This window comes from Phragmites australis, chromosome 9, assembly GCF_958298935.1.
Source record: "Phragmites australis chromosome 9, lpPhrAust1.1, whole genome shotgun sequence".
Lineage (NCBI taxonomy): Eukaryota > Viridiplantae > Streptophyta > Magnoliopsida > Poales > Poaceae > Phragmites > Phragmites australis.
In genome coordinates, this window is record NC_084929.1 from 29,046,299 (window position 1) to 29,062,657 (window position 16,359).

General features: G+C 44.0%; 1 protein-coding gene and 1 pseudogene across 5 annotated transcripts; both read left to right on the plus strand.

The window, feature by feature from the left end:
• Positions 1–5,381: 5,381 nt before the first annotated feature.
• Positions 5,382–5,988, plus strand: LOC133929823 (uncharacterized; annotated as a pseudogene).
• A 4,660-nt stretch (positions 5,989–10,648) lies between these two features.
• LOC133929037 (metal tolerance protein 5-like) lies at positions 10,649–16,152 on the plus strand. 5 transcript variants are annotated; one of them, XM_062375614.1, is made up of 6 exons: positions 10,656–11,191; positions 12,336–12,445; positions 12,585–12,830; positions 14,668–14,748; positions 15,130–15,363; positions 15,577–16,152. In XM_062375614.1, exons 1-6 carry the CDS (start codon positions 10,813–10,815, stop codon positions 15,580–15,582), a joined length of 1,056 nt encoding a protein of 351 aa, XP_062231598.1. In that variant the 5' UTR covers positions 10,656–10,812; the 3' UTR covers positions 15,583–16,152. The 5 variants fall into 5 exon arrangements, with proteins under 5 accessions (XP_062231600.1, XP_062231598.1, XP_062231599.1 ...); XM_062375615.1 differs by having other exon boundaries at positions 10,657–11,191; positions 12,357–12,445; XM_062375616.1 differs by lacking the exon at positions 15,577–16,152 and having other exon boundaries at positions 10,649–11,191; positions 15,100–15,237.
• The last annotated feature ends 207 nt before the right edge of the window (positions 16,153–16,359 follow it).

Here is a 16,359-nt window from a genome sequence, read left to right on the forward strand (position 1 = left end):
TATGGTTGAGATGTTGTGAAGTTAGAGCTAAAAAAAGATTGAATTGGACGAGCTCAGTGTTTTTAACTCCACCGGATAGTTCGATGTTGTGTTTTCTGTTCTCACCGGATCATTGTCCTTTGATCTAGAACAGAAGACATTGAGTGCATAAGATGATCCGGTGTATAAGTGTGCTATTTACCGGAATCTTTTCTCAGTAACACGTGGCCAAAGTTTTGAGAAGTGGTACACCGGATAGTTTGATGATAGTATGGTAAAAGCACCAAAGCTTTTTCAGAAGAAACAATTTTTCCCAGATGAAATTGAAGTTAAACTTACCGAATTATCCGGTGATAGAAAGATAGGAGCACTAGAGCATTTCTTGTAGAGAAGAATTTTTTGTTTCAGAAAAAGCTATACTCACCGGATGGTCCGGTGAAGGCAAAGAGGAATCAACAGTCTCTCCTTTTTGAAAATTAGAGATCAACTGACAGGATGGTCCGGTGCTAAAGGTATGATCACTGGATGCATACACTGGACTATTCTCAGCAGTAACGACTAATGATAGCTGACACAATATGGCTTTAAATGTTGTGCTCACCGGATTGTCCGGTGATTGTGAGGAGATACTCACCAGATCATCTGGTGTTAACAGAAAAAATGAATTGTTAGGCAATGGTTAAATTTGGATCTCTAGCCTATAAATATCCCTTCACTTGATTTCAGTTGGTACACTTGCAACCCCATAGAAGATCATACACTATGTGTAATTAAGAAGTAAGAGAGTGCACTTGATTGAATTCCAAAATTCTTAATTGAAGTTTAAGGACATCTTCAGTGCTTGGAGAGTAGCAAGTATGCATTTAGCTATAGTCTAGACTTGGTCAAGTGAAGCTATAGGTTTGTTATTTTTTGTGGTTGATAACACCTAACCGGTTTTTGGTGATTTGAGATGTCTCGATGAGCTCTTGGAGTTCTTGTGAGAGCTCCGGAAAGAGCTATATGCTTGTTTTGATACCCACCAATCCAGAAATGGAGAAGTGATGATTATGAGTAAGCACTTAAGAGTTCATGACTTAAGAGGGAGCAATATCCTTTGTGGATGCAACAACGAGGACTAAGGGTAAGTGCCAACTCCTCGATATCTTGAGAAAAATTAATATTCTCTTGTCCATCTCCTTACTTTCCCGTATTTACATTTGAGCATTTTACTTACTTGTAAACTTTACTTTCCATATTTACTTCGTGTTTTAGCTTACTTGTTTTTTATGCTTCTGTCTAGTTTGATCGTGTAGTCGTATTTCAATTCATGTAGACTAAGGTTGCAACATGTTCTATTTTGATAGGAGTATTTTTTTTAATAGCTCAATTCACCTCCCGCTCTTGAACCATTCGATCCTTTCAGTGAGGGGCTAAGCCGAACCCCAAAACAGATTTTGGCCGTCGAGGTGGTGTTGTAGACAAGCAGGGAGGAGAAGGGCTCACCGAGGAGGGAGATCGGTGCAGTGGCACTTAGAGACAAAAATCAGGTGTTGCAGCAATGGGCTCAGTTGTCAGCGGTGTTGGCCATTCCGTTGGCAGGCACGACGAGGAAGGGGTGATGCGACACCACACAGACTTGAGGAAGTCATAGCCGAACTCGGCTTCGACAGATATGGCATAGAGAGGCAGGATGACGACGATATGCGGCCCTCGGCGAAGATGCTTGTCGGGCGTTACTGTGGTGGGCAGGGGCTGAAGGCGAGGTCGCGGATGTGTTCCTGGCGGTGGTGCGATGCTTCAGCCATGAAGTCACGACGCGGGCTTACCATGGGCGGAGATCAGCATGCGCGGCGCCACATCTGAGTTGGGGAAGAAAGGCGTGGGAGCTGTAGCGCTTCGGGTTTAGAGGGACGACGAGAATGATGACACCTTTAATGGAGAAAGAAGCAAAGTCAGAAGGAAGCGAATCGTTATTTAGTAATGGTATGGTGGTTAAATATGTATCACAATTTATTAGAAGCAGTCTTTTTTTAAGATTGTGGATTATAGCATAATCTGATCTCAGATTTTAAATTGTGGATTATAGAATCGTCCTATTTATTTTAGATTCTTATTTTAGAAGGTAGAATCCACATTCAGAATAAAAAATAAAAAAGACCTTTAATATGGGGCTGTTTGGTTCTCACCCTAGAAAGTTAAGTTAAAATTTAGTCACGTCTAGAAAATTTAGTTTTTATTTGATTTAAGATCAAAATTTAGCTACGTCCAAAAAATTGATCATACCGGCAGCGGCAGCACCGGCCCAGCTGGGCGCCCGGGCGCGACCTAGACACGCTCCATCCCCCGGCCGGCGCACACGATCGACCCGTGGCCAGCACAACTGCAATCGCCCCGTCCCGTAAGTGCCCGGTGGCGGTGCCCATGTGCGCGAGCTCGAGTCCGGGACCAGACAACGTGGGGTGGGGCGGCTACCCTACGGTACCTTCCCCGCCATGTGCCCGCTCAATCTTTTTTACACGAGTGCGGCAAGTGCCCCTGCGCGCGTCGCTCGGTGCTTCTGCCTCCGCGTGCACCGGGCGCGGTTGTGATGGCCGCGATGATTGCCGTGCGTTGCGTTTGCGTTGCACGTGGCCATCTGTGGTGGTCGCGCCAAAAGCCCAAAACAAGCTCGTGGACCGGCACATGTGGTGTGCGGTGTCCCACGCGCCGTCTGTTTGCTCGGCGCGCATGGATCTTCGCGAACGGCGAACGGCTACGTGTACATGGCAGGTCTGATCTCGTGGATTCTGTGTGCCCTGTAGATTACGCGGCGCCACGCACGATCGATCAGGCTGCTAGAAGAAACGCTGCCACGTGCCCTTCGGTGATCAAACCGAACTGAACTAGTAGCTCTGGTGTGCGGTGTCCCACGCGCCGTCTGTTTGCTCGGCGCGCACGGATCTTCGCGAACGGCGAACGGCGACGTGTACATGGCAGGTCTGATCTCGTGGATTCTATGTGCACTGTAGATTACGCGAGGCGTATGCGCCACGCACGATCGATCAGGTTGCTAGAAGAAACGCCGTCACGTGCCCTTCGGTGATCAAACCGAACTGAACTAGTAACTCTGTTCAAATGGAACTCCGTGCGGTAGTCGCGATCCTTGTCTTGTCTGATTAGGTCCATCTTGAACGAAATGGTATGAGTTTGAACGCAAATACTTCCATCGAACATCGCCAACCTCAACGAAATCTACAAGAAGTTCGAAGGAAATTGTATTACGATTTTTCACAAAGGAGGCCTTAGATACCAAGATATCACTGAGTCACAGCTAGTCGATGATTTAATAAGATTGTTATATTTTTACAGAGAAAGCTTTAGATACCAGTATGAGATGCCACTGAGTCACGATCATTCAATAATTTAATGAGAATGTTATATTTTCATATATCTTAAAATAAGATTTTTTTAGTCGATTAATCGCAATAGTTAGATCAAGATCAGATATCCTCCTTTCTTCTTCCTCTATATACCTATCAATGATCTTTTTTCTGTGCGCGCTGACAGAATTGATCCTCCACCCCATCCTCCTCCGCACATCTCTAGTGATTCTCCTGCCACCATATTTCCCCCACTGTTCACTGCTACGCTAAGCAATTTATTTTTACGCTCCCCACCGCCAGCACCACCCATCAACTATCCTACACCACCCATAGTCAGCGGAGTTCCTGCTGCGCTGCCTCCGCACTCGCCTCTTCATGACCGGCTTGCCTTCCTCGAAACCTTTTCTAAGCCCAGAATCTATAAAATCCTTTTAAACCCAAACTTTGATAAAATCCTCTTCTCTAATTTTGACCGGAGGTGAACATCATTGAAATTATCTTATTTTCAAACATCTCAAGATTAGGAAGGGTGATAATATAAAGATTCGTGCCGAGGGACCAAAAATGAGATGAACGGTAAATACTAGAAAGAACTAGCTAGGACACAACTTCTTATCAAGTTTTCCCTCTCATCTTTTATTCCTCAGGGACCAAACGATGCTCGAACGGATAAGAATAGGTAGGCGATGAACTGATGATAGATCGCACCACCCAACTGCAGATATCCAAATCTTTATTAAGGTTCTGTTTGTTTGTTGTTTCTGTTTCTAGTTTTTTTTTATGTTAGAAGCTAGAAATACAAATAAATGTGGTTATTGAAAAATGATTTTTGGAAAAATCAGAAATTTGTTTCTTAAAAAATGAATTTGAAGTAGTTTTTTTTAGAAATTATATGTTAAAAAGTTAGAAAAATATTATAACAATCAGCCGTTAAAATTCAAAAACAACAATTCAGAAAAAACAAAAACATACATACCTAAATATGCTTCGAGAGTCTAGTGGTGACATGCTACATCTCCCCTGTACACGTCTGTCAGTGCATGCATGAAGATGCAGGCATTTGTTCCTATTCCTGCAGCAGTATCTCTTTGCTAACCATTTGCTTTTTCTACATTGAGAGAAGGCTGGATCACGCGATCATTTCTTTAAAAGTTATTCTGTTTAGCATTGCTTTCTCAATGAAATTTTGTTTAGGATTGTGAGTTTATGACTAATCTCTACTGTATAAAATACTAATTGGTTTTTGTATTGCCTCTTCCCCGTATTTTCGTCTTATCTAATAAAAATCTCTAAAATTCAAATAATTTATCTAATTTTACCTTCAATCCATATTCTATAGACTTTAGATCTCGTTATTGGCTACGGATATATGATATATTTTACTTTAAAAAATTAAAAGTAAAATTAACAGATAATCTCCTTATATTTTTTAATCTTACCTAAAATAAATCTACGATATCGCTTCTGACGTATTCGTTAGATGACACTTCTATAATATAACGTATCCACGTTCATTAAATATTTTGAGTTTTGACTCTCTCTCTCCACTCTCCACATTTGACTCCCACTTCCACTACTGGCAATGTTCGAATATTTAGACAGATATTATATCCATCATTTCATAAGCCGTTCTAATAAGGTATTAGAAACAGCTCCGTTGTTAGCCATTAGATACTATCTTTACATCGTTCTTATCAGAATGAACTAGCAAAATACATGGAAAAATAAGAAGGACCGTGTGTTTGGTATTAGAATGAACAAGCAGAATACATGGATTATATGCATCCCCTACCTTCTCGCTCTGCAACCGTGCCCTCCTCCGCTGGGGCGGCTTGCCGCTCGCTAAACTCCCTCTAACCTCGGCAGCAAACAAATTCCCGCTGAAAAGTCGTCACCGTCAATTTCGGAGCCCTAACCGTGGTCGCCGAGTGTTCACACACGTTTACACAGTCACATGAGATATCAAGCTTATTTTTAAACGCCTGATAATTAAAAAGATGGAAAAAATAATGTACACCGTCCCAACGGGCATGAGCCTCACCCTCTATATAGCCATGACTTCCCCTGATGTAGTCTCAAACCATACACACACCCGAGTCAAGTGACCAGTCTCTGCTTCTGCTCACACCGTACCTACCTGCCTCCGTATCTGCCACGCCTCCGCAACATCCGAGCTAGGCCGATGTCGTCGCAGCGGCCGGGCCGCCATCAGCGGAGGGCGTCGCAGAGCGTGTTCGTGCTCCCGGAGAACCTTGCCTCCCTCGACGTGGACGCGCCGGCGGGAAGGCCGGCCCGGACGGCGCTGCGGCCGAGCAGCAGGCGAGGCCGCCGGCGGGGCGCCACCGGCGGGCGATGTCGGTGGCCGTGGCCTCCAGGGACCTCGAGCTGATCAGGGAGGACATGGCCAGCTACAAGATTGGCGCTTAGCTTAATAAGGGCCCTGCACGTTGGGTCGTGTGTATAGCCCTGGCATGGGGTTAACCGTACCCGAAGCTGCCTTCGATCGACGCTTAAAAGTGTGGCTCGAGTATTACGTCCTTAATTTGCTCTCTTTTTCTGATCACGCATGCACTATTACTATGTAACTTTTCGTCACGATGAAGAAGTTCATGGACTTCTTTCGAGAACGAAGAAGTAGCTGAATTTTTAATCGGTTACATGATCAGTACCTCTGTTGTGCTTGGCACTTTGGCAGCAGGACTTCTCTCACTCGTATTTTGATCGTGTACGGATATGTAGCCGGAATAAGATTGGGATAATTTCACCTGTTATCTCTTTCTCAAAAAAAGAACAAAAAAGATCAGATGTTAATGTTATCGGAGTAGCAAACAGAATGAGATGCAGTTTCGATGTCCACCGATTTTGGCTTGCTACAACTCCTATTCGGTTCTTCAGGATGGTCGGCCCACACTTAGGATGAAAGGCTCGGATGTGAAGATGGCTCAAATTTTGGGAGTTGAAGCTGTGTATCAGTGTTGGTTTTGTTCAAATACTTTATACTTCCGATTTTGGTTTATTATCTATTTTTTATTTTTGTTAGCTCTGATGATGTTAGCTGATAACCCAGCAGTAAACTCTGGACCTCAAACATTTTTGTCCCTTTAAAAAAGCAGGGCAGTGCTGTTGTCTATGTTTGGACAGAGCGTGTTTGCATCGAAATCACTAAATAACCACTCAGTACTCCCATGGCAACACGAGCGCACAGAAGATTAACATACCGATGCTCTGACAGCGCTGTCGCTCACCTGAGAACACATGGGCATGTTCATCACATTTTGTACCTACCTGCAACCATGTTCCAGCTACTACGACTAATTATAGCAGTATATGCAGAATAAAATTGTACGTGCATAAATTGCTATAATAATCGTGCACGTACTCGATTGTGTTCTACGCATGCATATGCATAATTGTGCTAACTACACAATAATTCTGGTTCGTTCAAAAAAAAAAAGAAAAAAAACTGCTGTCACAAGCTAGTACCTAACCGGACGAATCACCTGTACGTATATGTACCCACTGCACTCTAGATTATACCCTATAATTGTATATGTGCATTATTGCGTTTGGTCGTCCTTTTCGGGTGGTTTTTGCTTGCATTTGGCGCCTAGATCTCGATCTCGATCTGGAGCATGTCCACATGATGGAGCATGTAATGCATGCAGCGACGGGCTAACTAGTTAGCTAGCAAATCATCTTGATTTTTTTAAAAGGTACATACCACGTATGCACACGCTTATAATAATAAATACATACTTACTAAAACGCATACTTGTACATATTCCTAACTATTTCGAACTAAATTTAAACGGAACAAAGCTCCGGATGCGAAGGCGCGTTGATGCAGGGGCTCGAATGCGCGTCGGTGCTGCTCATACCCGAACGACCAACCGTCCAAGCAATGGCTCGTTCGCAAATCATCCTGATTTGACAGGCCCGCGTTGGCTTTGGATTAATGTTCGCGTGGCCGGACGCTTGTAAGGTTGAAACCACGCTGACGTATCCGTTTTCGCTTTTTGATGCCGCGGTGCCGGTGGACGGTGGTGATTGGCGTTCTCGTGGATACCCGGTGAAATGAGTGTTTTTTTATATTTAAAACATAAAAAATTATAAAAAGACATTTATTTAGAAAAATTAGAAAATAGGCTACCATGTCAGTTAGAAGGGTGATATGCATATGCCGCGTATCCAACGGGCAATAGATTTAAAAAATAAATATGTCGTCTTTTTGATGGACGACAAGTTAAAAAAAATTTATTGTGCTCCATTACTCTTAAAATTTAAAACAATATCAAAATAGCCATGAAAAATTGAAAAAATTTATGGTGTAGAAGATACTATGATCTATCTCTCAAAAACATTCAAACACAAATATGGTTTCTACAATTAGAAAAAAAGAGATAAATTTCATTGTACAATTACAAATATGAAATTTGTCTTTTTTTTTTGTTTCTCATTGTAAAAGTTATTGTTTGAGTTGAATTTTTTTGAGAGCTAGATTATTGCATCCACCACAACATGATCTTTTTCAAAAAAAAAATCATAATTAGTTAGCTAATATTTTGAATTTTTAAGCATTGGAATGTTGTATTTTTATTTATTTTTAATATGTTACCTTGAAAGGTGATATGCTTGTTTTTTTAAACCTATCGTCGGTTGAAAGGATGACATGCGCTTGTCGCTCTTTCAATGGACGACAATAGCTTATTTTTACAAATTTTCAAATAGACGTCTATTTTTATTTTAGATTAGAAATATGAAAATAAAAAAGTTCTGGTGAAACAAGTGTGGACTCTGAAATCTTTAAAACCTGGAATGAACCCTTATTTTACGTGGACGAGGCCCTAAACCATGTGTCTATGTCAGTATGGATTGGGTCTGGAACTCTAGAGAGCCTATTGGTTTCCACGGCCTAGTATGCAGCCGGCCCAGCCCAACATATCGCAGACCACCATTAACCGAGATGGTGACTCGTCGTGTACTCTGTTGAATTTGTCTATTACTTTAGGACATTCTGCTTTTAATCGTGCAGACTATTTCTAAATTTCGCAGAAATTATTTACTTTATATCACTCAATCTCTACTATCCCGCTTACATATGTTCTGCTTCCGAAAATCTCGCTCCTGCGTTTCATCTCTACCTCGCACGTCCACTTGCCCAACGCGTTACGCACCATGCACACCGATCGTCTCCTGTAGCTCTTAGCTGATACCCACAAATAAAGGAACCCAATAACTAAAGAAAAACTTAAAGAACAAGATGACAAACCACAAGGGTTTGACCCCAAAAGCCCCTTTAACCCCATGTGCAGGACGCGTAAACATCTCCGCGAGCCGAAATCCGTAAACCCCCACAAAAAAGGAAAAAGGAAAACCCTACTGCGGGCTGCGGCAGACAGGGAGACAGGCGGCACCCCTCTCGCCGAAAGCCGAAAGCCGAAAGCCGAAAGCCGAAAGCCGAAAGCAGCTCGCTCGCCGCGTCGCGTCGTCTCGCCTTTCTCCGCTTCCCCGCGCCGCCTCAGGGGCGCCATGGTGAGTGAGAGATCTCACGGCGAAAACCCCTCCTCGTCTACTGCTTGTACTTGCCTGCTCGTGGATCTTTCTCTACATTCCTAGGGAGGCGTGGCAGACCTGTTTCTTCTGCGCATGCAGGAAGTTGTGTGCATGCATCCGGCCGTCTCGTGTCCCGCGTGCTCTGAGGGTTCCGCATTTGCGGATGCACGGGGCTGCTGATTGCCGTCTGGTGTGGGCGGTCGCGTCGCTTTGCATTTTTCGTTATGTTTGGTTTAGCGGCAAATTCATCTTTGTGCTAGCGTCGGATCGGAAATACTTGAGGGAGTGCTGTGATGCTATCCGTTCTACTGGATTGATCTGAACTGGATGGAATGCTAGGACTATGTTGGTAACCGTTACATTACCGGCTAATAGGTAATTCAGTAACTCTGGGGTTAAAAACCAGTTAGTGTTAATCATTGCGCGTGCTAGCACACCGCTTCTCCTCTTCGTCTGGTATGGGATGCTCAAATGAGGCTGATTGGCTCTTTGCTGCCACATAAATTGTTCTGGTGTAATAGCGGTGTGATTGTTTGAGTCCACAAGCATGCAATGCAGTTGATGACTCTCTTCAGAGCAGATTGCACCTCGCGCTGCTTTGTATATATGAGCATTATTGTCTTTGAGCTTGTGAAGAGAAGCTTTGAAACCTTTTTCCAGAGACAACCAGTCAACCATTATACCAGTGCACAATTTTGAAAGAAACTGTGCACGGCATATAGAAGAATATGTAAAGTATTTTTGGCACATTGTAACGAATGAACTTTGGGCAACATCTCTTGTGTCATACCTTTCAGAAAGCATCTCTGTTGTGAGAATAACTATGTCGCTGTTTTGTGAAGGTCTCCGGACACATCAAAGGTGGGAACCAAGATGCTATATGCTAGTTCAAAGGACAGGTTCAAAAGGGAGCTTGATGGCATTCAGGTGGAGCTGCAAAGCAACCGACCCTACCGAGATGTCACTGGAGGTCTTCAGGGACCGTGTCAATTGAGTTCCGAGCCCCTTGTTCTGCAGCGTGTTGCGTGCTTTTGGGAGCTGCTCAAAAGTATTGTCTATAAGTTCCAGGGTCGATGTACTTCACTGGATGTTATCTTGTTCTGTTGTTTGAGGTCTGTGAGGTATGAGCTATTATGACAACGCCTTACCTTGAAGCACGGATGACTTTTGTCACTTGAGAAGGAGCATCCTCGGCTAATATTTGGGGTTGCTTCCCTTCCCCTTTTATCCAAGAATGTGTGATTTATCTTGTTGGCAATACTCTAGCTATGAGGTACCCTAAGACCATATTCGCTGCTGTTAGAATCTCAGCATCTGTAAATTTCTGTCTAATGGTATATTATAATACTAAGTTCATTGCGCTCCTTCAAGACCTAAAGGCGTTTTTTTAACTACCAACAATCTTTCCAAAATTTCTGTCTACTGGTATATTATGATACTAAATTTATTGCGCTCCTTCAAGACTAAAAACGTTTTTTTTAACTACTAACAATCTTTCTAAAATTTCTGTCTACTGATATATTATGATACTAAATGCCACCTCATCCTTTTCTTTTGAGAACGCAAAGAATATGAGCACCAGATTCAGATGCGCATATCAACCTCGAGCCCTGAGCATCCTTTCGATGCACGGAACACGCCAAGCTGACTTGCCGGGCCACTTGCGCGACTAGTCTTCAACTAGTCCAACCCCACGACCCTTGACTCGTGGGCCGTGACGCCGCCGGTCCTCCTCCTCCGCAGGATCAAAACCATATGAAATCTGAACCCTCCACCAGTCTGCCTCGCGAGCTGGTATCCCGCCTCCCCGCGCCGCACGCTGCACCGAGTCCACCAGCGCCCGCGCCATCCCGCGCGTCCATCGCAAGCGGGACGCCGCAGCCGTCGCCCGGCTCACCACGCTCCACCTCGGTTCGCTTCGCCTTTCTCGCTTCGTATGGCGGCGGCGGCGGAGGAGGAGGAGGAGGAGGAAGACGAGGCGAAGACGCGACGCAAGGCGCCTCCCGTCTTCTCTACTCCTCCTGCCCCTCTCTTCCTCAGCGCGGCTTGCGAGAGGCCTGCCTCGCCGTCTCCTAGGGTTCAGGCGAGGGGCGGAGGCCGGAGTCCGGAGGGAATGGCGGCAGATGGAGCTAGAGGTGGCGGGGACGGCGAGGAGCTGCTCCTCCGCGCCGTGGAGGATGGGGTTGGGAGCGAAGGGGGCGTCGGCTTGTGCGTTGGGGAGCGGCCGTGGCGGCTCAACTTCGACGGGTTCCGCCGCCCGGAGGCGCACCAGGAGAAGCCGGGGCGCGGCCTCCAGGATTGCCTCGGCGTGCTAGGTCTGTCCCGCCTGTCCGACGCTCTCGCTAGCTATTGCTAGTAATTCTGGTTTTGTATGCATCTGTTTCGGTGCTATTAGTCTAGGACTTGGTTTGGTTGATCTGGACTTGCGTTTGACTAGACAGTTCAGTAGTTACTGTCATATTCGGTATTGGCAATTAGGGTGAGGTGATAGAGGAGACAATGTAAGAATAGAGAGCTTGCAGCGATGTGATGTTGTCCCTCTATCTGCCCAGCATCGTGCTCCTGGTATGCTAGTCTGCGGCGTGGGTTAATTTTTATGGAGTAAATCGCTTATAAGTGCCATTAGATTGGTCGAGAAGAGTAAAATAATAGGGATGACGTATGCTTGTTGGACTCTTGTATTTATAGGATATTTTTTCATATTGAGATGTGGCATCGTTATCCCGTTTGAAAATGATGATGAATTTAATTAGTCTGTGGTTGTGTTTCAGTATAGGTTGACACTGTTCGGCTATTGAAATTTGGGTTTTTGTTTTTACTTGGAAATTGATTAAATAGATGATGAATATTGTAGTACCCTTCAAAGGGTGGAACACTGTATGCTAATTTTTCTTCATATTGGATTATTTTGCACAATGACTAAGTTGGAAGAAAGTTCCATTTTGAGTCTATTTTCTTTTGTAACTCCACCCTTTTTGTAACTGGTAAAAGGAGCTAAAGGGTTACTCATGGACTGTCGAATTGAAGGTCGTCGTCCCTAGTTTGCATCTTGGATTTCAATGTAACCGCTAGTTTTAGCTTTGATCCATTTAGTTTTATATTTTTTTCACCTGTCTGTTGATTGTCTCTTTGCTACTCCCCTGATGTAGAGGGTTTGGGTATTTGTATTTTCCAAAAAATCTGTGCATTTCAAAAGTTCTCATTGTTCACATAAGCAAAAAGATTCTATATGGATGGTGGAAGTTAATTTATTTATTTTTGCATGTGGAAATTATTCACACGCAAACAGAGTGCAACACAATTGGGGCCTTTGGAATTTTCTGCATATGTTTCTATTTTTGCTCCACAAATGTTATTCTTGTGGAGTTCCTCTGAGACTAGTGCTGTATAATTGTTTGGATCATATTGCTGTAGGTCAGTCTCTTAATGCACCATTTTAAACTGTGTCTGCAACTCAAGGCTCTGGAGATGATTTTGCAGAATACTACCAACAACAATGGGAAATGTTGGAAGGTTTTAATGAAATGGATACACTGGCAGATCGTGGTTTCCTTCCTGGAATGTCCAAGGTTTGTTGTATACTCTTGCTCTGATTGTAACATGAAAAAAAGGAAAGAGCCAAAGCCTCGTTGTGGATAAAATGTACATAATTTTTTCCCCGTCAAAATGAAGCAATTCCTTTTTACATTTAGATTATCCTACTTGAAGGAAGAACGTGAAAGGGTTGCCCGAAGTGAGGCATGGGCCATCCTGTTATCTAACATTGCAAACATGGTTCATTTTGCTGCAAAAATTTATGCCTCAATAAGGAGTGGCTCCCTAGCTATTATTGCCTCCACCTTGGACTCTCTACTTGATTTGTTATCTGGGTTTATATTGTGGTTTACTACCTTCTCCATGCAAACACCAAACCCATACAGATACCCAATAGGTAAAAGGCGCATGCAACCTTTGGTGAGTTTCCACATCGAATATGACATATTTCTTATTTTATTTTATTGCTCGCATACGATTCCTTGAATGATCCAAGCATTTTCATTGAACATTGCTTTCTTCAGTAGTCATTGTGTACTGCATTGTTGTTATGGCGGCGTGGCGTGGCAACCCACCACCTTCACAACTTTACAGCGCCATAACGCGTGGCGTGGCGACGCCATACACACGTGGCGAATACACACATTATAGTTTAGAATATTAGCAAATGACATGGCAAATGTAGCTCAACAGTTATAGTCTAGGATATTAGAAAATGTAAATGTAGCAAAAAGACAAATAGCAATGTAAATGTAGCACAAAAGATATAGAACTCTCTCATCTCTTAAAGTTTCGAATCTCTCATCTCTCAAAAGTCATCCAATAAAAACTCATCGAGATCGTTAGAAGCATCCACATTCTCCGCACCATCTTCAGTAGCACTCTCAGACAGCTCTTAAAAGTCTAGCTGAAAAGTAGTATGACATTAGCTTGTGCAACAAAGAAGTTTACCAAACGTTGGGATTGAATTTGTCATTCTCAGCCATGGAATAAACTAGATCAAGACAAATAGCAGTATCATTGTGAACGCTTCCCAGGGAGCAAGATGCAAAGCTAGCACTAGAGCAAGCCATCCCACACATGTACTAGAGCAGCAAGCCAGCAGCCCAGCGCTAGAGCAGCAGCTAGATCCCAGTCATCCCACATATGTATTAGAGCAGTAAGAGTAGTAGAGCTAGAAGATCACAGTTTACACAACACAAGAGAGAAGAGAGGCAGAGAGGGCGGCGGAAAGGGACATGCTTACTGAGCTGGCCTACGCAGCCGCACAGGGGCAGACAGGCGACGGTGGCGGCGCGCCGCACGGCGGGATCTTGGGCACGAGCAAGCGGACCGGTCTCGGGTAGGCGGACGGAGACGTGCGAGCAGAGTGGTAGAGGCGGACGGATCTAGTGGCGCCGCGGCTCACGGATCTGAGCAGGGGCGGCGGACAGCGAGGTCTCAGCGGCGACCCGTGACTCAGCAGTCACCAACTCGGGCTAGGTCACGAAAACGGTATGCTCTCGCGGTCTCGCCTCGGTCTGTGACCCACCCGTGACCTGACCTCTCCTCCCCCTTCTCATCCCCTCGATTGATGGGTATGACGCCCGCCGCAAGGAAAAGGCCGCCACACGACACATTATAGGTGCCATGACGATGCCATGCCGATATGGCGGATACCATACACTCTGGCACCATGGTGTTGCTGTGGTGAGGAGCAGATCACCGCCACGCCGCCATATCATCGTTATGGCGACGACATAAGGACGCCATGACAACTATAGTGTACTGTCACAAGAAAAGATGCTTTTTTGATATTAAATCAGCACAAAAGTAAAGTAGCACAAAACATAAAAGAAAAAAGGGAAAGATACTTACAACCGACTAATTCCCATTTCAAGTTTGTAAACTTATTTTTGAGGAACTGGATGTTAGGGCTCAATCGTGCTCATTTTGATGTTATGGGAAGTTGGGAACTAGCAATTTTGAAAGACGGATCTATAACTTATAGGTTACAATGCGAAAATTGGCACCCCTTAGCAAAATTTTAGCCATTTCCGGAAACTCCACACAGAACAATCTCAGACAACATTATAATTTCAGCATGAAAGGCCATGTGATAGTTGATGCTTTAAGCTCATAACTAAATCCAGTCTCAACTCGATTCATGAATTTTGACCTTTTACATTTTTTTTCACTGTAACTGTATAAATGGTTGTTTATTTTCCTTAGTAGCCGGTTTATCTTTTTGAGAACTGTAACACGAACTGTGATGCAGGGCATACTAGTTTTTGCTTCTGTTATGGCAACCCTTGGCCTTCAAATTATCCTAGAATGCACACGCTCATTGGTATCCGATGTAAGTCCTTTTCTCACTTAGCCTATCTGTGCACTTCTACTTGATTGTTAAGCATAGATGAAAAAGCCATCAATATCATGTCCTTTATGGGGGAAGATTGTCAGTTTGCAAATTTGTAGTAGCCTCATCCTCCCTGCCTGTCTGGCACACTTCTAATAGCGCCTGCATTAGACTTTGCTGTTCATTTTTATAGCCCTGTATAGAAGCCAAATGAACTTTGAGTCATATCAGAAGACGTAATAGCACAATTAACATAGAGAATAGATTAATCATTTACTATATGGACAATGGCTATTTTTTTGAGGGCTCAGTGGTTATTTGAATCTTAACTGTTTCTTTTTCTATTTCTAGTACCAGAAATATTGATTATTGTGTTATTAGGGAGGTGAGTTCCGCTTGACAAAAGGGCAGGAAAAGTGGGTTGTTGATAGTATGATCTCAGTGACACTGTTGAAGGTTCTCCTGGTTATATATTGCCGCACATTCACCAATGAAATTGTGAAGGCCTATGCGCAGGATCACTTTTTTGATGTCATCACCAACGTTATTGGGCTTGTGGCTGCACTTCTTGCTGATTATGTCCAAGGCTGGATCGACCCAGTTGGTGCTATCATTGTAAGTAAAAAAGAGTTCGATCTCTATTGAACTTCTGCAATATGACATAAAGCATGCCATATATTTCAGGATCAATTTAAAATTTCAAGTTCTCTTTTCTGTTTTAGACATATATGAATGAAGCTGATGCACATGGGTTGCATTTACCTGCATTGAAAATTACTGTAACATGAGACGATATATATGAAGCTATTTCCTTTTGCTCTTCCGCAGCTGTGAGGCACATTGACACGGTGCGGGCATACACATTTGGTTGCCACTACTCTGTCGGGGTGGATATTGTCCTTCCATGTGACATGCCCTTGCGAGAGGCCCGTGATATCGGCGTGGCCCTGCAAGAGAAACTGGAGCTCCGAAATCGAGCGGGCCTTTGTCCACCTCGACTATGAGTTCACGCACCAGCCTGAGCATGCTGATCGCATGATACATAGCCTCACTGAACTCCGGTGAAGTTTGCAACTTGAGAGTATCTTGATCTGAGACTAATGAGGCCAGCACAGATTCAGAATCCTGGAATTAACCTGTTTTGGCGCTTGCAGATCGCACGTGACAGGTTGGGATTCAGTTCGTTGTGCGTGTTTTTATTGCCTGCTGTGCTTTAGCTGGAAATCTCTACTGGCTGCCGGGGTACTAGATATTCAGTCTGTATGAATCTTGTGCTTTAAGTTATTACTCACCTCTTTAGCATTCGTAATTTGAGCGTCACGTAAGCTGTGTAAAACCATCTCCAACAGCTATCTTAAATTTTCATCCTTAAAAACACTATTATAATATCCCGTTATTTTTTCATCTTCAGCAGCTACTCTATTTCCTATCTTCTACTCTTATTGTTCTCTCTGGTCCGTCTGTCAGCCTCTGTGAACAGTGTTGGTACAGTACCGCTACAGTGTTGGTACAGTACCGACGCGTTTTCTGCCTCCGGACCCACTGTCAGCCGCTGCGAGCAGTGTTGCTATAGTAATGCTACAGTGATATGCGCTGCTACAGTAATCTGAA